Below are 18,496 nucleotides of genomic sequence, written 5' to 3' on the forward strand. Positions count from 1 at the left end.
GAGTTGCAGCTTGATAAGTTAGAGCGCTTACAAAATGTTTGCATCAGATTCATTTTTGGACTCCGTAAATTTGACCATATTTCGGAGTTCCGAAGAAAGCTCAATTGGCTACCCATTCGATTGCGGCGTAAGATGCGCATTTTACAACTTCTCTTTAATATTCTTTTTAATCCTAAAACCCCTAGTTACTTAAAGCAAAATTTTATGTTCCTCTCCGGCGGCAGTTTTGACTTACGTTCCTTAGACAACCTAATTCTTGAAACTCCTACGCATAAAACTGAATTCTATCACTCCTCCTTTACTGTGCAGAGTATCCTGCTATGGAATTCCCTACCAATCGATATTAGACGAGCGCAATCTTTAAATGTATTTAAAAAGCTTCTTTTTGATCATTTTCTTTCTACCTCGTAATTAGTTCTGCTTATATATATTTATTTTTATAGTTAACCTTTTTATTTGCTTTTAAATTTTTGTCTATAATTATTTTTATTTATTATTATAGCTATTTTTTCTTTGATTTTGTTTTATTATATTCAATTAGTTATAGTAACGCATGTTTTAAGTTTAAGTTTTTAGTTTTTTTGTTTTTTTGTTGCTTTTGTTAATTGATTTTTTTTGTACTCTACCCTCTGATGGTTTTTCTTTAACGTTGTGTTTCTCATTAGGGTTGCCTGGAAGAAATCGCTTGTAAGCGATAAGGCCGCCCTTTGCCTTATATCTTTTGTTACTGTTTTTTTTTATTTTTTATTTTTGTTATGTGTGTTTTTGTATAAGGCAATAAAGGATAAATAAATAAATAAATATTATATAGCTTTATTATATATTAGTTTATTGTATATAGCTTTACTCAATAAGTAGACAGTGACGCAAACAGAGTTTGTGAATTCGAACATTTTTTTTTTGAGATTCGGTTAGGTTTGTCGCGTGAGTCCATAGCACGATAAATCAAACAAGCAAATATTAGCCAGCAAAATTTAGCTTCATAATATTTTTAAGTAGCGACATAGAATGAAATGAAATTATGAAAAAAAATCAGTGGCGCAACCATTTAGATCATGGCTTCAGATTTCTGTATCTATTTCGTGATCATATTTTGTTTTATCTATAGGTGAGGTAAGGCAAATAAGATACACGACTTATTGAGTCTAAAGTAATAATAATTTTCAAGAAATAATACCCGTATGAGTGTATAAAATAAAAGTATATTATCGAAGTATTCTTAGGTGACTATAGTCATTTACCATTCAGAGCAAATTTAATTTTTGTGTTGTTTTTTTTTCACAATGTCCGAATAAGTTCGAAATAAGCTATTTATTACTTATTGGTAGGATAAACACTATTGTTGTGTTTCACGACGATCTGACGATCTATTCGTCGTGAAACACGAAGTCTCTTATTCGGAACTTGTATCTTTCGAATAATTTTTGTGTTGCATAGCTATTTGTTACTTTTTCCATGTATTGTGAAACAGACCCTAAGAGTATTAACGTTACGTATGTAGGGTAGTACACAGTTGTATGACAAACAATTAGAGCGATTGCAAGCAATCATATGATCAACAAAGCGGAAAAGAACGTATTTACAATTTATTATGCCACAGTGTGTTGTTCCGATTAAAAAACATGTAAAATTTCTTGTTTTAAAATAACTTTTCGATGTGTGAAGTATATTTTCCGATGCTTCAATAGCAAAATACGGGTTTTACAGCTCTTTGTACGTTCCATTTAGCCGCACCCGTTTCGATTGGCTTTGGGTTTGCTTCCTGAATGTTGCATGTCACGATTGTATGACCCACTTTTAACGCTTTGATTTTATATATCCTACTTATATAAATGTAAGGTTATGTTTAAATAAAACATCATTCACGTATTACACGCATTTATTACATTATTTATATAAAATTTCGTGTGCGCAATCGTAGTGAAATATGTCTTTTGCGTTTACATAAAGACACCACTTTCACCATCAGAAGCTGCATTTCAATAAATATTGGGATTCTTAATAGAAATGCAATAATATAACCCAAGATGTTAAAAAGTTATCCATAAAATATCTGTCCTCGCGTGAGCTGTGGAATCTATTAATGGTAGAACAAAAAATGGTGTAAAGAATTTTAAAACGTATTACGTCTAAAAGAAGAATGTTTTACCCATGCCCATATAGTTTTTTTTTTTCATTTTAATTTATAGAAAAATAATAAGCTAAAATTCCTAGACTGACTAAAAATATTTTTTAATACAGTTGCTCAAAAAGTGGCATATTGCAGGGAGGTATAGCGTGCGGAAAGTGGGCTATTACACACTCGTGCTTTTTCTTTGCCATTCCCGCACTCGTGCGTTTTCTTTGCCAACTGTCAAAACAATGTGTATTAAAATGAAAAAACCAACCACGAAGGTTTTATTTAAAAGATGAGTATAAATCATATATCATAAAAACTTCTATGAGAAGTTTTTATGATATATGATTTCTAAATATTATAATAATTGGATTCAATAAGTTCGGTTAGGTTTCTTTTCATTTCATATCAATTAAAAAAATAATAAAAAGAATTTTATAATATATGCAAATACGTATTTTTAAAAAGTTTACTAATAATTGGATTCAATAAGTTAGGTTAGGTTTATTATATTTCATATCAATAAAAAAAATATTAAAAAGAAAAAACTAACCATGAAGTTTTTACTAAAAAAAATCACAGAAGTTTTTATGATTCATGCAAATATTTTAAAAAGAAGCTACTATTTGTTTAAATATCAGATTTAATGATTGGACTCAATGAGTTAGATTTGGTTTTCTTTCAATAAAAATAGTCTACTGAAGAATTGGCTGTATGGGCCAAGTACCCTTTGCCAGAATGGGTGAAGAAAAGAAAAAACAAGCTTTGCTCATATTCTTGCGGTTGGCGCCATTTTCCAAAAATGTTCTTTCGAGTTATTTGTTGCACAAAATGAGTAATTTCGACGATACTTTATTTGAATGAATACCACCCGAACGCAGTATAATTGCATAAAATGCTTCGGAGAACAATTTACCGGAAACATATAAGTCGCTACATATCTACGTGCAACGAATTTATTCCGTAGAGAGAATAGAAAAAAGCAAATAGTTTAATTAAATTGCTTAATTTTTTCGCAACTGTATTAAAAATAGTCGTTCAGTACACGTGCGGTACCGTCATTGCAACTCGTCCCGACTGTCAACCCTCACCTTCGGCTGCGCCTCGGCTCGGGTAGACATTCGTCGGAACTCGTTGCAATGACAGGCTTTCCGCACTTGTAATGAAATATACTATTATCATTACCTTGGAATCAAGAATTTTTCAATACCTGTAGAATATGCTAAAAATTTACAAATATCGGACATTCTACGTGAATTATGTTACGAATTTATAAATGAATAAAAATATTATATTTGTTGTAAAGTAAAATCTGTATATTGATTAAATTATGGATGCAAGTGTGTATCTCATAATCTGTAAGGAATTAATTGAAAACTAACTAAGACAAAACTTTTATGATAACAAAAAATAAATCTTTAGTCCGACCTAGTAGACTTTCGAGCGACGTGGATATAAGTGCGAGCTCATATTTCACCATGCCTCCTGCTGATAAAGGATCTTTGACAATCTAAGACAAATCTTTGTTTTTTAATTTATATTAATATGATGATGATTACTTAAGATGTCATGTTGTAATGATAAATGTTGTGTAATAGAAAAAAATAATTGGCGACTAAAAAGAGTGGCGGAGAGTTAATTGCCAGTTCTTCTCTTCCGTTCTGTGCCCTTAATTTGGGAACTGGCAGTAAATGTAAAATTAGTAATATTTAATGTATATTTCCTTTTTCATTCTTCTTTGTCCATAAGTACACTTATGAACCTCAAAAAAATTGTTACCTATAAACAATGTGTTACCTGTTAGGGTATATATTATATATATATCATCAAACAATTTATGGAAGTATTGTATAATTCGAAAACTACGAAGAAGAGAAAATATAGGTTGTAGATTGTTAGCAGAAATCTATTATCATAAGAGATAAATATTAAGCAATAAGTAACCAAAGTCTAACACAAGAACCTCACAAATGAAAGGAAAATATATTTTAGTACGATTTGCAAAATTCTAATTTGTAGGAAATAATGAAAAGCCAATTTCATGGGCGCAACTTGTTAATTATTTTAACCAATCAAATTTAATAAGAAAACTTTGATTGCCAACCAAGGGGCACTATGGAGGCATAAAATGGAAGCAATCGAAATTATTCTCTTAATTTCTGTAAGTCTGCTATTGTTTGTATTTTCAAACAGTTAAAAGTATTTTAGAGTTATATTTTTTTTCATTCGAGTCATGATTAGCGACCCCGATGTTTATGCAATTTTCTATGTAATCCACATACGTAGTGCTAACTCAGGTGATAACACAAAAATATGTAAACACTAGCTGACCCGGCGAACTTCGTTCCGCCTAACAGTCTAAAAATATCGTCTTAACTTTAACTTAATTTACGACTTCATTACCGTAATAACCTTAATACAACCTTCTTGAAAATACAGAAATGTTTTATTGCTTGCAATTGCGAAAGATGAATGGTAGTTTTACATATTAAGCCGCCTCTCTCTCAATATTGCGATACTGCATGTCCAACATTAGCTGCATTTCCTTCAGTGCTTACTGCATCTCGTAATTGGAAACACTGCAAGCGCAGCTTGGTTCAACCGAATAAAAGTTAGGCGCTCTGTTTCGTTTTGACATACAGTCGACACAGTATTGCTGAAGCAATCGACGAAATCTCAGCAGTAGTTGTCAGTATTTTGATCACCAACTGTATATATATATACATAATAATTCATTGAGCGAACCTTTTTTGTAGCTTTTTCAGTAGAAATAAAAAAAAACTTTTCCTTTATATGCGTAGTTTTGTCACCAGATGGCACCACATGCTGTTTGGATTGGTAAAATTAATTAATTGTTATTTGAGTATCAAACTGTACTTCTAAGCTGTACGGAGCGGAGAAAAATTCACCTAAAAAAGTGATAACTAACATCCAGCCGATTTTAGTTGAGTTATAAGTGGTGTAACTGCAACGAATTTTTAAAATATTTAGATCATGACACAAAAATATATATCGCTATAGGGTGTTAAAAATACTTCAGGCTTCAGATCAAAAATTATCAACAATGTTATTTGAAATTCGGAGTATCGGGCAGTTACCTATCTTCGCATACTTTATCTTAGAAACAATGATGGCGATGTGAATCGCTTTAAGGCGAGAACGAAGAAGCGCGTGTAATTAAAAATATTATTTTGATACTTACATGTACATCAGTGTATTTATCAATGTGGAGGAGCCAGTTTGCAAACACAGTTGGAACACATTGCCGTAAGTTTTTCTCTTTTGGACAAAACTAATATATAAGTGTAAAATTTAGAAATTATTTCATACTTACGAGACTTTTGAATGTGTATAAAAACCTTATTTATCCTAACACTTTATGGAAGGTTAACTTACTTAGGTAACACTGAAAATGTTTAAAACATTAAAAAAACATTGTAGAAAGTTGCCAATACTTTTATCGCTTTTCGAAGTAATCTCCGTTCCTCTCTACACATCGTCGCATTCAATGGAACCACTGAGAAAAGCAGTAGGCCTATTCTTCCTTAGGGGTCTCTTCTGTGGTATATTCGTACGCTTTCACCGCATCTTCAATTCATCTTCACTTATTTTTATTTTTTATTATTTAAGTTATACAAGTACAGCTAGATATTAACATATTATAAGAAAACACTTAGACAATATACAAAGCCAAAACAGGTTACATACAACAAAATACGGAACAGAGACCATGATTCCATTAAGTACATAAATATATAAAAAAAGACAACTGAAATTTAATAGTAAACAAACTACATCAAAAATTATTAATTATTATTACAAAAACGAAATTGTTTCTAATGCTTGATAAAATCAATGATTCCCTCCCGCTCATTGGTAGGGTGAAGGTGAACTTTATTCCAAAACTACTACTATTACTATGATGATGCGTATGAAGCTTAAAACGCATATATGTAGTAGCTAAATTACAACAAGCACTTTTGGAAAGTGTCGCAGATAATGTAAAATCAAGGTTCCGTTAAAACGCGCGATCTCAGTGTTAAAAGGACGCCACCACACACTAAACTTTGATATAAAATTTCCAGTATATATTAACAATATTAGCAGTTATAACATTAATAATATGTTTTTTAGAATGCACGCGCTGTAAGTAATGGAGGATATAACGCATTATCATCTGTAAGTTTTAAATTATTAATAAGCTTTCTTTGCAAATTTTAAATATGGTCATTAATTTGTACACTAGAATGGGAATAACTTGGTATTAAAACTAGTATTCACTTAAATAAATCATTCGGATAAATGTCCAGCATGCGAACTACAACTTATTATTGAATTACTGTTAAACGCCATCTAGTGTCATAATACTGTAGAGAATGGACAAAAGTACTTTTAATGTGGGCATCCTAGAATACGATTATCATTCTTTTTGATTTTAATATAGTTATATTCTTATTTTTTATGCAGATATAGATATGTTGTAGTTCGGCTTATAATACTTACCTACAGTGTTAGTTTGAATAATTTAACTATTCTTGTGGCATATAATATAATATCAAGGTGTCGAAAATGATTGTATATTGAGACTCACTAATAAGTCAGTTTTGAACTTTATGCTTTTCATAACAATGATAATCGGTGTAGGCATTAGTGATTGTTTCGTTTTATCGCATTAGTAAGAATTGTTATTATACTATAATATTAATTGCAGAGTTAATACTTTTAACACTATTTTTTCTATATAACACAATTAACCTCAAATATCTATCATTACTCTTGCTACACCTAATACTCGTAGTACGTCAATAATATTATTTATGAAAGTTTTAGTGTAATGTAAAAGTATGAATACTGCCCTAAAAGTACCTAAGTATAATTCTATTTTCACTAAAATATCAGAAAAGATTAGGTAGCCATTGAAATAAAAACAATATTCCTTTGAAGAAGAATTGTTACATGCTTTTTAATGTAGTTTGCCCATAATTTAATATAGTTTGAAGCGATACCATTTCCGCAATTGGCAGGTTTTACTCAATAACTCTTATCCTTTCGTTCGCTTTCGCCGTATATAAAAATTAATAGCCTATCAGGTGCACGTGAGGTTGGACCGTGATAAAACTTTATTTTCACATAAAGATCTTTCATTGTGGCCGCTTGATTATTTGAATTTATTTTTGCATTAGTTTAACGTTTTATTGCTAAAATCTTGCGTCTGAATTCTGACGGCTAACTCGCTTTAAAGTCAAAAATTTCAATACAAATATAAGTTCGTACCTTAATGCTTATTATAATTATATTATCTATTTATGGATATTAAATTCGAGTATAATTGATTAAAACGATTATGGTGATTTAGCATTTCTATAAAATCTATCTGTATTACAGTTATATCTTCAAAACTTGTTTTATTAAATAAAATATGCACTTTAGTCTAATTGTAAAGTCAGCAAAACGTATGTTAATCCATTTCTATATTAATAAATATTGATCCTATTTCATTTCAGCGTAGGTCTAGTTTCTACCCGTTAGACCCTAGAGAAGTTTCAAATATAGTTGGTGTACCGTCTCTACCCAACCACCTCCCCGAAGCGGAATCGATTCTTCCCGGGCACACCCTCATTCGTCCTTCGCTTGGCATGCTTAAGTCAGCTGTAAAGTTTCCGCATAGAGAATTGGAAGACGCGTCTGGAGTGTATGGGAATATTGACAATTTGGGAATAAGGTCAGGTTGAAATTTTTTGTAGATAATCTGCCTCTTAACTGGCTCGTCGACGACTGTTTACTTCATCGTTAGATTCTACTACATTGTTTCTTTCGCAATAAAAATAGGTTATATATGCGTAAGATTCACAATTTAATAATCGCCAATGCAACCACAGGGCTAGCCTTTAAATACGACGATTTTTCAATACCGGAAATCTCATTAATAAAAAAAGCAAAGTTAATCAATCAATCAAAAAGTTTGTACGACATAACATTTAGCGTCCATACTATTACTATGTTAACATTATCAATTTCTAATTTAATTTTATCGCCATTCAATAACTAATAGTAGTCAGTTTAACAATGGCGATAACTTTAAAGCTAAACATCATTATTAATGTCCTGAACAATACAAATAGGCCCGCAGTGTAAATTACGATCGCAAACAAGATTATTGCTTAGTAATTTTGCTTCTGTCCTTATTTTGATTACAATTTGTTGCCTTTATCATTGAGGACCCTTAAACCCGGTATGCGAATGTAGTAATCATTATATATTCAGTAATTTTATTTATTTTGTTTATTTATTTATTAACACATCGTTACATTATAATATAAAAATTGAACATAATGAAACGAAAACTGGCAACTGGCGGCCTTATCAGCAAAATGTGCAGCCTTGGCTTATAAAGTTATATTCATGTTTAAAATATATAATTATGATCAGAAAGAAATAAACGAAGCTAACATCTTTCATTATAAAGTCGAATAGAATATTTGCTAAGTGTTATACTAAGCTGTTATATTATTGTAAGATGTATCTTACAAAAACTTTATCTTAAATATTTTACTTATAATAACGCAGACTTCAAACATTTAATGATTTTTAGTGTAGGATTTAAATTTCAGCATAAACTATTTAGCAAGTCCTGGCTGCAAATTTTTAGTTAACTGTGTAGTAACTAGTAAATATTTTTGTATGATTATAATATACTAGCAGACTCGGCCAAGCGTTGCTGTGGCTAAGGTTTTTGTTATATTACATAGTAGTAAATTAATCAAGGGAAACCGTAGGAGAACTTATGTGAAACGTTGGTACCACGACACGGACCTAAACTCAGCGCCATCTGTTAGAATTGTATCAAATAATAAACAAATGTTAATGTTATCGTAATTTTAGTAAGGATGCCTATTTTTTTTGAAAATGAAATATAGCCTATGTCACTCAGGAATGATGTAGCTTTCCAACAGTGAAAGAATTTTTCAAATCTGCCAAGTAGTTTCGGAGCCTATTCAATTCATACAAACAAACAAAAAATCAAACCTTTCCTCTTTATAATATTAGTATAGAAAACGATGTCACGTGTCAAATAATAAAAAAACATAGTAACTCGTTTAATGCAATTAAATATTTTAAGTTTTAATATAAATGTTAAATCAAACAACAGTAGTTGTTATTTTGCTTATACATTACGCATTTATTACAGATACGACGCCAAAAACGAACGCGTACTTTATTCAGGCTTTCGAAGATCACCTTCTGATTATATTATGGTAATTTCAATATCTAAATTAGCATGAAAAGCGTTAGTACGTTGCAGACTAGGATTAATAATTCCTAAACAGACATCGGTTTTTTTATATAAATCTGTGTCTGCGAAGCAATGTTCTGTTTGCGAACATCCTAATCCTAAAATACATCTAGTATATTTATATATGCAATTACGGAAACAACTGAGATTTTCAAACAAGGAAGTGAGAAAATCTACATTTTCCCGTATCTCAAACTGAGTGTGCATACATTGGAAACTCAATCTTAAAGGGAAAGAATATTAAATAAACTGTAAACCATTGTATACTCGTTATATCTTTAAAAGAACTTGCCTTTAATGGGCATGTGTTAAGTATGAGGTAACTTAGTTCTAAGTGCAACTGCTGTGTGTCAGAAACGTATTAGATTTTGGCATATCGTAAGCTTGCATTGAAATTATTTAAATTTATTAGTAAAATTTTAAACTAATATGGGCCTAAAGAAAACAATTTGTTACCGGATTGAAGCTATGTATTATTGTAAACTTATAATTATTTAACATAATTTTAAATGTATCCGACGTTTCGCATGCTTTACAGCGTGCGTGGTCACGGTGACAAAATAAAAATAAAAATATGTTAAATTATTATAAGTTAACAAAAATACATAGCTTCAATCCGGAAAAATGTGTTTTCTTTAAATGTGTAAAAGCTATGTTAATAAAAGACAATAATATGAGTCTGTGTCCTGTTTTAATGTGGTGTTAAAGCCGACTTTAATATTACCGGAAATTAGATCTGGCCCTATTAAAACTTGTTATAAACCCAATTGATAAAACAAAATATTTTGCTTACATTATACAAATATTTACAGGTTTTACCGAATAAACAAAAGGAGCGACAGCCTGAGTATGAACAATTAAAAATTTTTAAACTTTACTTTGTTAACGTTTACTTTAAAACTTATTTTTATAGGTTAACAGTGGCGTCGACCGTTTTAGATTTGGTATGTTATAAACGTTATTTATAAATAACATAAATATTAAAACTTATATGCCAAAAAGCCTAAATAAATAATTTTTCAATATAAAAAAATACCAATGGCACTAATGCCTAAATCATGCCTCAGATATCGGTGTTTGTTTCATGATCATTTGTTTTTTCGAACAGTCAAGGTAGGTGGGTAGGTAGGAGAAAGTACACTTTAATAAGTCAAAGTAAAAGTAAAAGCAAACTGACGATCAATGATACCAACTTCAATGTAATTTTCAATTAAATAAATAAATAAATCGGTGGCGCTAAAACCTCTTCAGGTCTTGGCCTCAGATTTATGAAAATATTTCCTGATCATTTTTTTAAAATATAATAGGCAAGTAGGTGATCAGCCTCCAGTGCCTTACAAACACCGACGACTTTTTGGGTCTAAGGCATGTCGGTTTCCTCTCGAATTTTTTCTTTCACTGTACGATCGAGTGTAGTCCCTTGATGAACTGCCGGGGTTCTACCCTAAGATCTCAGGTATGAGAGTCGCACGCTATCGTCGCCACTTGACCACGACGTCTTCATTTCGTATTAGAGATATTATATTACGATACGTTATTAAAAAAAAATCAACATATAGGTACATTAATCTTCTCACAAATTCAATCAGATTCATATATCATATAGATACTTCATACATAACAAATATGGATTCAGAAAACGTGTAACAAATAGTCGCTACTAATAGAATTAATAATTCTACAATTATTAGATATAACTTCAACTAAGGTATCTAATGGTGTAAAAAATATATTTACTACATGTATCAAGTATGAACACCAGTACATATCATATGTTGGTGAAATATAGACGTATCACAGTGCTTTTAATATTTTAAGTTATACTGATTTTAATTTAGCTTAAAAATCATAGATTTCAAACAAATAATATTTTAAAATAAAACAATTAATCAACAGAAGCAATTCCATTATTCATTATTTCAGGCAAATAAAGATTTCAAAAAGCAATTAATGAAAGCACTTGCAGAGTTGAACTTCAGGCATAAAGGGTAATTAGAAATTAATACTTTAATTGATTGCTAAAATTATGTTTAGTAAAATCGATAATGAATTAAATAAGTTCTTCGCTTCACATAGAACGTATAACACTGTTTTGTTAAATTCTTTTGGAAGGTAGCATGTGATCCTACTACCCACCAACTCTCCTTGAAAAACCCTTACTTAACTAACCTTCCTAGTAGCGCTTTCTATACATAAAGACCAAGTGTTGCGATTGGCGCTACAACCATAAGGCTTTACTACAACAGTCATTTGTTATTTTTTCTGTGATCAGCTGTCGACAGCGTATGTCAAGCTCGTAGCTCGGCAAAGCTGTTTTCCTCAAAATAATATTTTTATTCCGTATGAGCGAGTGTCAATTGATAAAAAGTCCATTGGTGCAGCCAAGAATCAAACCCACGACGCACGCTGCTATTAGGTCAACACCGATGTTATTTTTTCATAACAGCGTGATTCAGTACTTACATGTAAACACTAGAAAAAATCTTAACGAAATATTTTTTATTATTAATATGTTGGTTAGTTCAATTAATACTTAATCTTCAAATATACTATAATATATATTTTAACACGCTTCTTACTAACGTTAATATAAAGTTATCGCATATGTGGTTACAACAGTATCAATATTATATGATTTTTTCAGAAACACAAAGATAATTATAGCTGCGGTGAAGAATGAGGTGTGTATGTGACTCAAAAATTAAAAAAAACTAAATCTAAAGTTGGAGTAATGAAGACAGTTTTGCTTTCAGAATATAAATGAAACACCGAAAACATTTTCTAGTAATATGGAGTAAGTATACAATAATTAATTCTCTTATTTCAGCCGGGTAGGTTAGCCTTGTAAATGCTTTTAAAACATATATCTAGTAATTATCATAATAATTAATTTTATTCCTTAATAAGTATTATTATAAGTGTAAAGTAAATTCCAACTGAGACTAATGATTGAGTTTGTTAATCTCCTTCAATTCTCTTTGTAAACGGAACAAGCTGAAAGATAGGCAAAGCTAGTACCCACAGTCCGTTAGTACAAATAATTCTCAAATGTAATTCAGATCAGCTTCAATCTGGGTACAGTCACCAAATTGTTTTGCGGTACCGCCTGAACTTGCACTATGGTAATTCATATAATATATTTTATGCAACTGTTTTAGTAGCCACGTGGTATGTTTTTACTCGATTAAGAAATTGCATGTTCCGGCTAGCTAGTGTATAAGACCTGGGATCACATGTCTTATACAGTGTATTGAAGTGTGTCAGAATGAGTCAGAATTTAGTCTAGTTAGTGAGTTAAAATAAAAAAATTGCTTTGCAGAAATCCCAAAAAATGGCGCTTGAATACTTCAAAATATTATAAGGTAGTTTTTTATACAGTTAATAAATCTAGTTATTAAAGTGAGTGTGCATATATAAATAGGGGTTTACACTTTTCTTGTAGTTAATGTGAAAATAATTAATTGAAAGGCAAATTAACGTGGTAAGAATCTTTATGATCAATTAGAATATTTTAAAACGATTACCATACCATTGTAAGCATTTCATTTAAATGCAATTTAATTCAAATTTATGTGAATATGTGCACTATATTTTAACATAATATTATCATTTTAATTTTAGGGTCATGACGGAAGACTCAAGAGGTATTTTATAATTATTTATAACTAAACTTATCTACTTGTATTTTTCAAAGTGTTATTAATATTAGTGTCCATGGGCGGCGATGTCACTCAACATCTGGTGAGCCTCCTGTCCGTCTGCCTCCTGTAACATAAAAAAAACAATAACTAACAATTTTTTTTTTTAATCAATTAAATTTTAAAAGTTTGGCAGTGTTCCTTTAACGCCGGCGGTATTTTCTCGCTGTATTGCGATACACTTATAGTCCGAGATCCCACTGCAGGATTGGTACGTTCATCGAGTTTTTGCTTAAAACCAAATTTTTGTGTTTATTTATAATTAGAAGAATATATATTTACTAGGTTGCCTATCAAAATTTGGCCGCCAATATTTTTAATTAAATTATTTTGAATTGATTTTTGGTAAAAGATTACGTTCATTTAATTTTTAAATAAAATAACGTCTACATCACGGTAATTAATATGAAGATTCTAAAAAATCACGGTTGCCGTTGCGCACATGGCCGCACCTCTTTGCAGCCAAGTGTAAACAGGTATGATTTCGATATATTTATACGTTTATAACGGATATCTATTAATTATATGTCAAATTGAAGCTAATTTTTTTCTATTAATTTTCATATAAGGGTGCCTAATTATATCTGGCCGCAAATAAGGGTTGCTGGCGGTTAAAGATGATAAATATTTGAGGTAGAGTGAAAGAGAGTTAGCGCGTAACACGTTTGTCAGACAAGGACAGCGGTTGCCGACTGTGCGACGCTTTTAAGTCAGTGGGATCTCGGACCATTATTCGTTGAGCCTGGATATCACCAGCTCTGGGGACACTAGTGCCAGGCGCCAACACACCCCAAGACTCTCTACTCTAAAGGGAACAAAATCGAAGCTAGAGAAAATAAAAATCATTAATCTCATTATAGAAAATGGGAAGAGAAAATTGAGTTTAGAATTTAAACACTTTTATGACTTACGTTATCTGGTAGCAGCTGATTGCAAAATTGTTCTAGGTCCGATTTATAGAAACCAAAAATTGTCACGTAAAAAAAGTTAGTTAAAATAATATCTGACATTTTGGTTACAACTATTTGTACCATAATTAGATCTGATTTTATATGTAAATTAACAATGTTTTAGATTTGTTCCTGTACATTCAAAGGTGAGTTTTGTTATGCAAACCCAAAATTGTTTTTCCGTATATAATTGAAATAATAATGTTTCGAATATAATTAATATAATAAATATCATGTTTATGTTTCGTATGTTCTAATATTTTGTTTTTAATATATCTGTAAAATTAAAGACAAATTTGTACTTTGACAAATTAAATTTTGTACCAAGCAATAATTGGGTTCGTTAGTTAGCCATAAATTAGTAGATGTGTATATAACGTAATTAAATCGCGCTTGTAGTCTTCCATGATGATACATGATCAAATTGGGACCACAAATGTTTCTTGATTAAAATACTTTCCATATATGTCGAAGGAATAGTGGAATCAGAGTTGTATAAGTGTAGATCAGTTTTGTATAAACTGTATTAGCGTGATTGATTCGTAAGCTCATAAATATCCCTCTGCCATGAGTCCTGTAAATAATATATGTATATTTCAGTACTTATTCACATTGCGAGACGTAAATAAAAATATTGCAATACTCAGAAACGAGCAAGAAAATATGTTACATTCATCATCAGCGGATGTTATTTCAATAGAAGAGAGAAATACGACACAAAATAGCATAGCATTTGAAGAAATTGTAACCGAGAAGAACTGGATTAAAGCTGCTGTAATGAATGAATTAATATATTACGTATTTTCAAATAGTGTCTCCAAAGACATAGAACACTCTAATATACTAAATGTAACGCAACGACTACTAACTCTTGAACTCAGATTTGTTAGTTGAATATTCTTTTTTTTTTAAACGCAATTAAGTCATTAGTCTTGTGCCTGATAACAGCCGTTATATTTAGGTATAAGGTCTTCTGACGATGATTTATTTCACCGTACGAGCGAGTATTCCTTGCGTATACCACGAGAGTGCATCAAGTCCATTGACGAACAGCCGTGATTCGAACAAACGACCTCAGTGTTTGAGACGACCCACCATACGCGCGCTTAACCTGCTAGGCTAACATTGTCAAAAACTCAATTTTCATATAAAATTTAAGTAAAAATATGAGCTCTCCTCACTAAACTTAAAAACTTGACGAATATGCATTCCTACCTTTCAAAGAACATTTGTTGCACAAATTATTTAATATATAAATAATAACGTAGTCGAGGAACAATCTGGCACCTTATAGCAAAATTTTAGTGTAATGGTACTTAGATGTAGCTTATCATCGTCTCCTGAAAAAGGTCCGAGACAGTTTTGGAAAAAAAACAGAAAGAAAGTGATTTTTGTGTGCGCAAGAGCACTGTTAACAATACGCGCAAACACCATTTTGAAATAAAAATAAAAATTCCTTACATTTTTTTTTAATATACGTATTGTTCTATTTTCTCAATTTCAGAAAAACTACAATAATATTCAGATAAATGACAACGCACCCGAATACTTAAAGTTATTCCCGAAAGATTCTAAAGAAAATACACGAAACTGGTGGTTCTTCAGTCAGGTATGTCTGTCTTTTACCTCGAAAGTTTTATTCAAGGAGCTTAATACTTTAAAAATATAATATTAACAGTTTTAGCCATATAACTATGGTATCGACTCTTATTCACCATGTTCATAGTATTCTCAAGCCAATACAAAAATATTCAGTATATTATGACAAAAAAAGCAAGTGATATCTCTATGGAATTCTCCGATACATCAATTTCGTAGACTGTAAAAAACTAAAACCTTATTCCAATTTTATAGTTCAAATTTATTTCTTTTCAGCATGATTTCAAAGAATTTTCGGGCGAAAGAAAACTATAGGCAATGATATTAGATAAAGATATATAGGATAATAAAATACTATTTAATTATTTGTTTTATTTTATCACATAAATATTTATCTTCTTACGTTCAATAAAATAAGATTTATTTTACAAGATATTTCATATTCACTGATTTTATAAAGCACGTGCAAATCTTATTGTTTCGATAATGATAAAACAGATATATTTCTCTAGTTTTCTTGCTACAAAGATGTATATACAAATCCCCTAATCGTAATCTTTTTGAGAAAAAATAATAATAATATTTTTTTTACTTGTGCTGATATCACCAAGTAGTTTTAAGTCACCGATAGATGTCACCATTTGCAAAAACATCGCAAATACAAGATTCACGAATACCGACATCTATTGTTTACTTTAAACTTGAGTTTGTACAATTAAATAACAAAGTTCACAGAGTTCATTATTTAGAATAAAGATATTATGTTATAAGCGTCGGTATCTGTACTCATGTAATATATTAATAAAAAATAGTACTTATATCACATAATACATAAAAGAAAAACTCCATCTCTTAATTCTTCTTCGAGCTCATAACATTTACAGAAGTTTGATTTTATAAAATTCTTATACTAACGACAGATGTCACTTAATTACGTTATACAACTGTTTAACATTTTAATATATTACATATATGAAATAAATGTTTGAATACTGAACTTAATTAAGTAAATATTTATTAACCAGCCTGTATAGAGAAACCAGTTGTAAAATTGGTTATTTATTTTAAAATAACAATAATATACTTACCTAATACTTTAGATATTTTATTTTCTATTTTTATCAAAACTAGTTGTCAGAGTTAATTTTTATCTATTTTTTCCTGGTTAGAAAAATATTTAAATTCAGTATACTGCAATGTTCCACAAAAACGAAATCATTATGTATAAAATATTAAGCCTAAGGCCAAGTTAAGGGCGCAGATTGCCAGGGGGCAAGGGGCCAATAAATATTACAGGAGGCTAGTTCAGGACGGAAAAAGTTACAAGTTGTAAAATGCGAGTTAATATCTTAGTTATGGCTGTGCAACACAGAATTACGTATAACGACGTATTACGATTATGAAACAAGGAACATATAAACATGTATAATAATTAATTAAAAATGACAAAACGCTAATTATAGCAATAAACCATAAAATCGTCTCACAATGAACATTCAGAATACAAATTCAAAATAAAATACTTGTTTGAAATGTCATTTTATTACCATTGAAACATGATAAGGATGTAGTCAAAGACGAATAGAGTGGAGAATGATTTGTGATCTGGGATTTCCAGGCTGATTCAGAGCAAGTGTACTCAAGTGGTACAGTTTGAAGTTACCGCCCGTTTTCAGGCGTGTTCAAGGATATGCATGGTGGCCAGCCAGCGTTTTAGGAAGGATATTGACATATTAATGCATATACACAAAATAATTATTACCTTTAATTAGATCAGTTATAGTGATTTAATGCAATTACCTAGATCCAATAACGTCAGTAGAAGAGGTAGAGGCCTCTTCACAAAACGGTCACCGACGAATCTTCCGCCCATACGGTCAATTCGACTGAACTATTAACTCTTACCATGGCGTTCAAAGCATTGCTCCAATTGGTTACTCAGCCAACCACAACATCTAAACCGACTCGGCCTGCTGATATTTGGGTAATGAATTATGAAGCAGTTTTTCTAATAAGCCGTCTAATGACAGAACATACCCGTTCTTGTTGTAGCGTACTCTGCGTAACAGCTCGCTTGGTCCGAAGTGTAGTTGCGCCATTTCTGCATGTCATTTGTGTAATGTAACTCGTTGGCTAACGTATGGATGGAGCTCTCCCAAAGTCTCTTGGAGAAGTGATCCCACCGCTGCTGTCAATGTTAACGCCTGAAATTATCGTATCCAGATTCCATTAAAGCCGTCATTAAATTGTTGCATATAATGACGTCAGCAATACTGGCGTCATAGATTTTCATAGAGTTTGTTGGCATCAGCCATTTAATTTCGACATTAGAGTCTACATTTTAAAGGCTTCTGCTTGGTTCGACTGCGCAATCGAACTGAGGGCCACATTTTTTTTTTTTTGAAAGGAATCTCGTTGGTGGCCTTAAGGGCCTTTACAGCTCAGCATAGTTTGGCGAGCTTAGCTCAGCCTGAATGAGGGCCACACCAATCAGTTCCCGTATTTATAACAACCAGAATTTGTAATAAACAAGTTTCGTGATATTTCGAGTACTCGTTCCACGACCGAACCCGAATAGACCACAGAGTCAAACGGCAGTCAAAAGAACGAATGGCAAAGATTAGTTAAATATTTATTGAAGTAAGATAAAGTAGTCGTGAGTAAAACTTAGTATTTTACGATGAATATTTAGTAATAATCTGGAACGATAGAACTAATTGAGAAGTCAATATTTTACGTAAAATGCATGGTTTCCGTGAATATTGTAAACATATGAGCAAGCTGCATTGGATGAATAAAAAACTGGCGTTTTTCGTTTGTGTTCTTAGTTTATTAATCA

The 18,496-nt window shown here is 31.1% G+C and overlaps 1 protein-coding gene across 2 annotated transcripts; it reads left to right on the top strand.

Annotated features, from left to right (window-relative positions):
- Positions 1–11,170: 11,170 nt before the first annotated feature.
- LOC110991280 lies at positions 11,171–16,020 on the top strand. Of its 2 annotated transcripts, none has more exons than XM_045629712.1 (9): positions 11,171–11,398; positions 12,055–12,091; positions 12,164–12,204; positions 12,730–12,772; positions 13,032–13,054; positions 14,183–14,204; positions 14,659–14,832; positions 15,563–15,667; positions 15,934–16,020. In XM_045629712.1, exons 1-9 carry the CDS (start codon positions 11,361–11,363, stop codon positions 15,970–15,972), a joined length of 522 nt encoding a protein of 173 aa, XP_045485668.1. In that variant the 5' UTR covers positions 11,171–11,360; the 3' UTR covers positions 15,973–16,020. The 2 variants fall into 2 exon arrangements, with proteins under 2 accessions (XP_045485668.1, XP_045485669.1); XM_045629713.1 differs by lacking the exon at positions 11,171–11,398 and adding an exon at positions 11,764–11,926.
- Positions 16,021–18,496: the final 2,476 nt, after the last annotated feature.

This window comes from Pieris rapae, chromosome 10, assembly GCF_905147795.1.
Source record: "Pieris rapae chromosome 10, ilPieRapa1.1, whole genome shotgun sequence".
NCBI classification, from domain to species: domain Eukaryota; kingdom Metazoa; phylum Arthropoda; class Insecta; order Lepidoptera; family Pieridae; genus Pieris; species Pieris rapae.

Coding starts and splice junctions, on each gene's coding strand:
- LOC110991280 (XM_045629712.1), top strand. CDS start 11,361: ATGAAAGCACTTGCAGAGTTGAACTTCAGGCATAAAGG. Junction 14,205..14,658: donor TTGTTCCTGTACATTCAAAG/GTGAGTTTTGTT, acceptor TGTATATTTCAG/TACTTATTCACATTGCGAGA. Junction 14,833..15,562: donor AGAACTGGATTAAAGCTGCT/GTAATGAATGAA, acceptor TCTCAATTTCAG/AAAAACTACAATAATATTCA.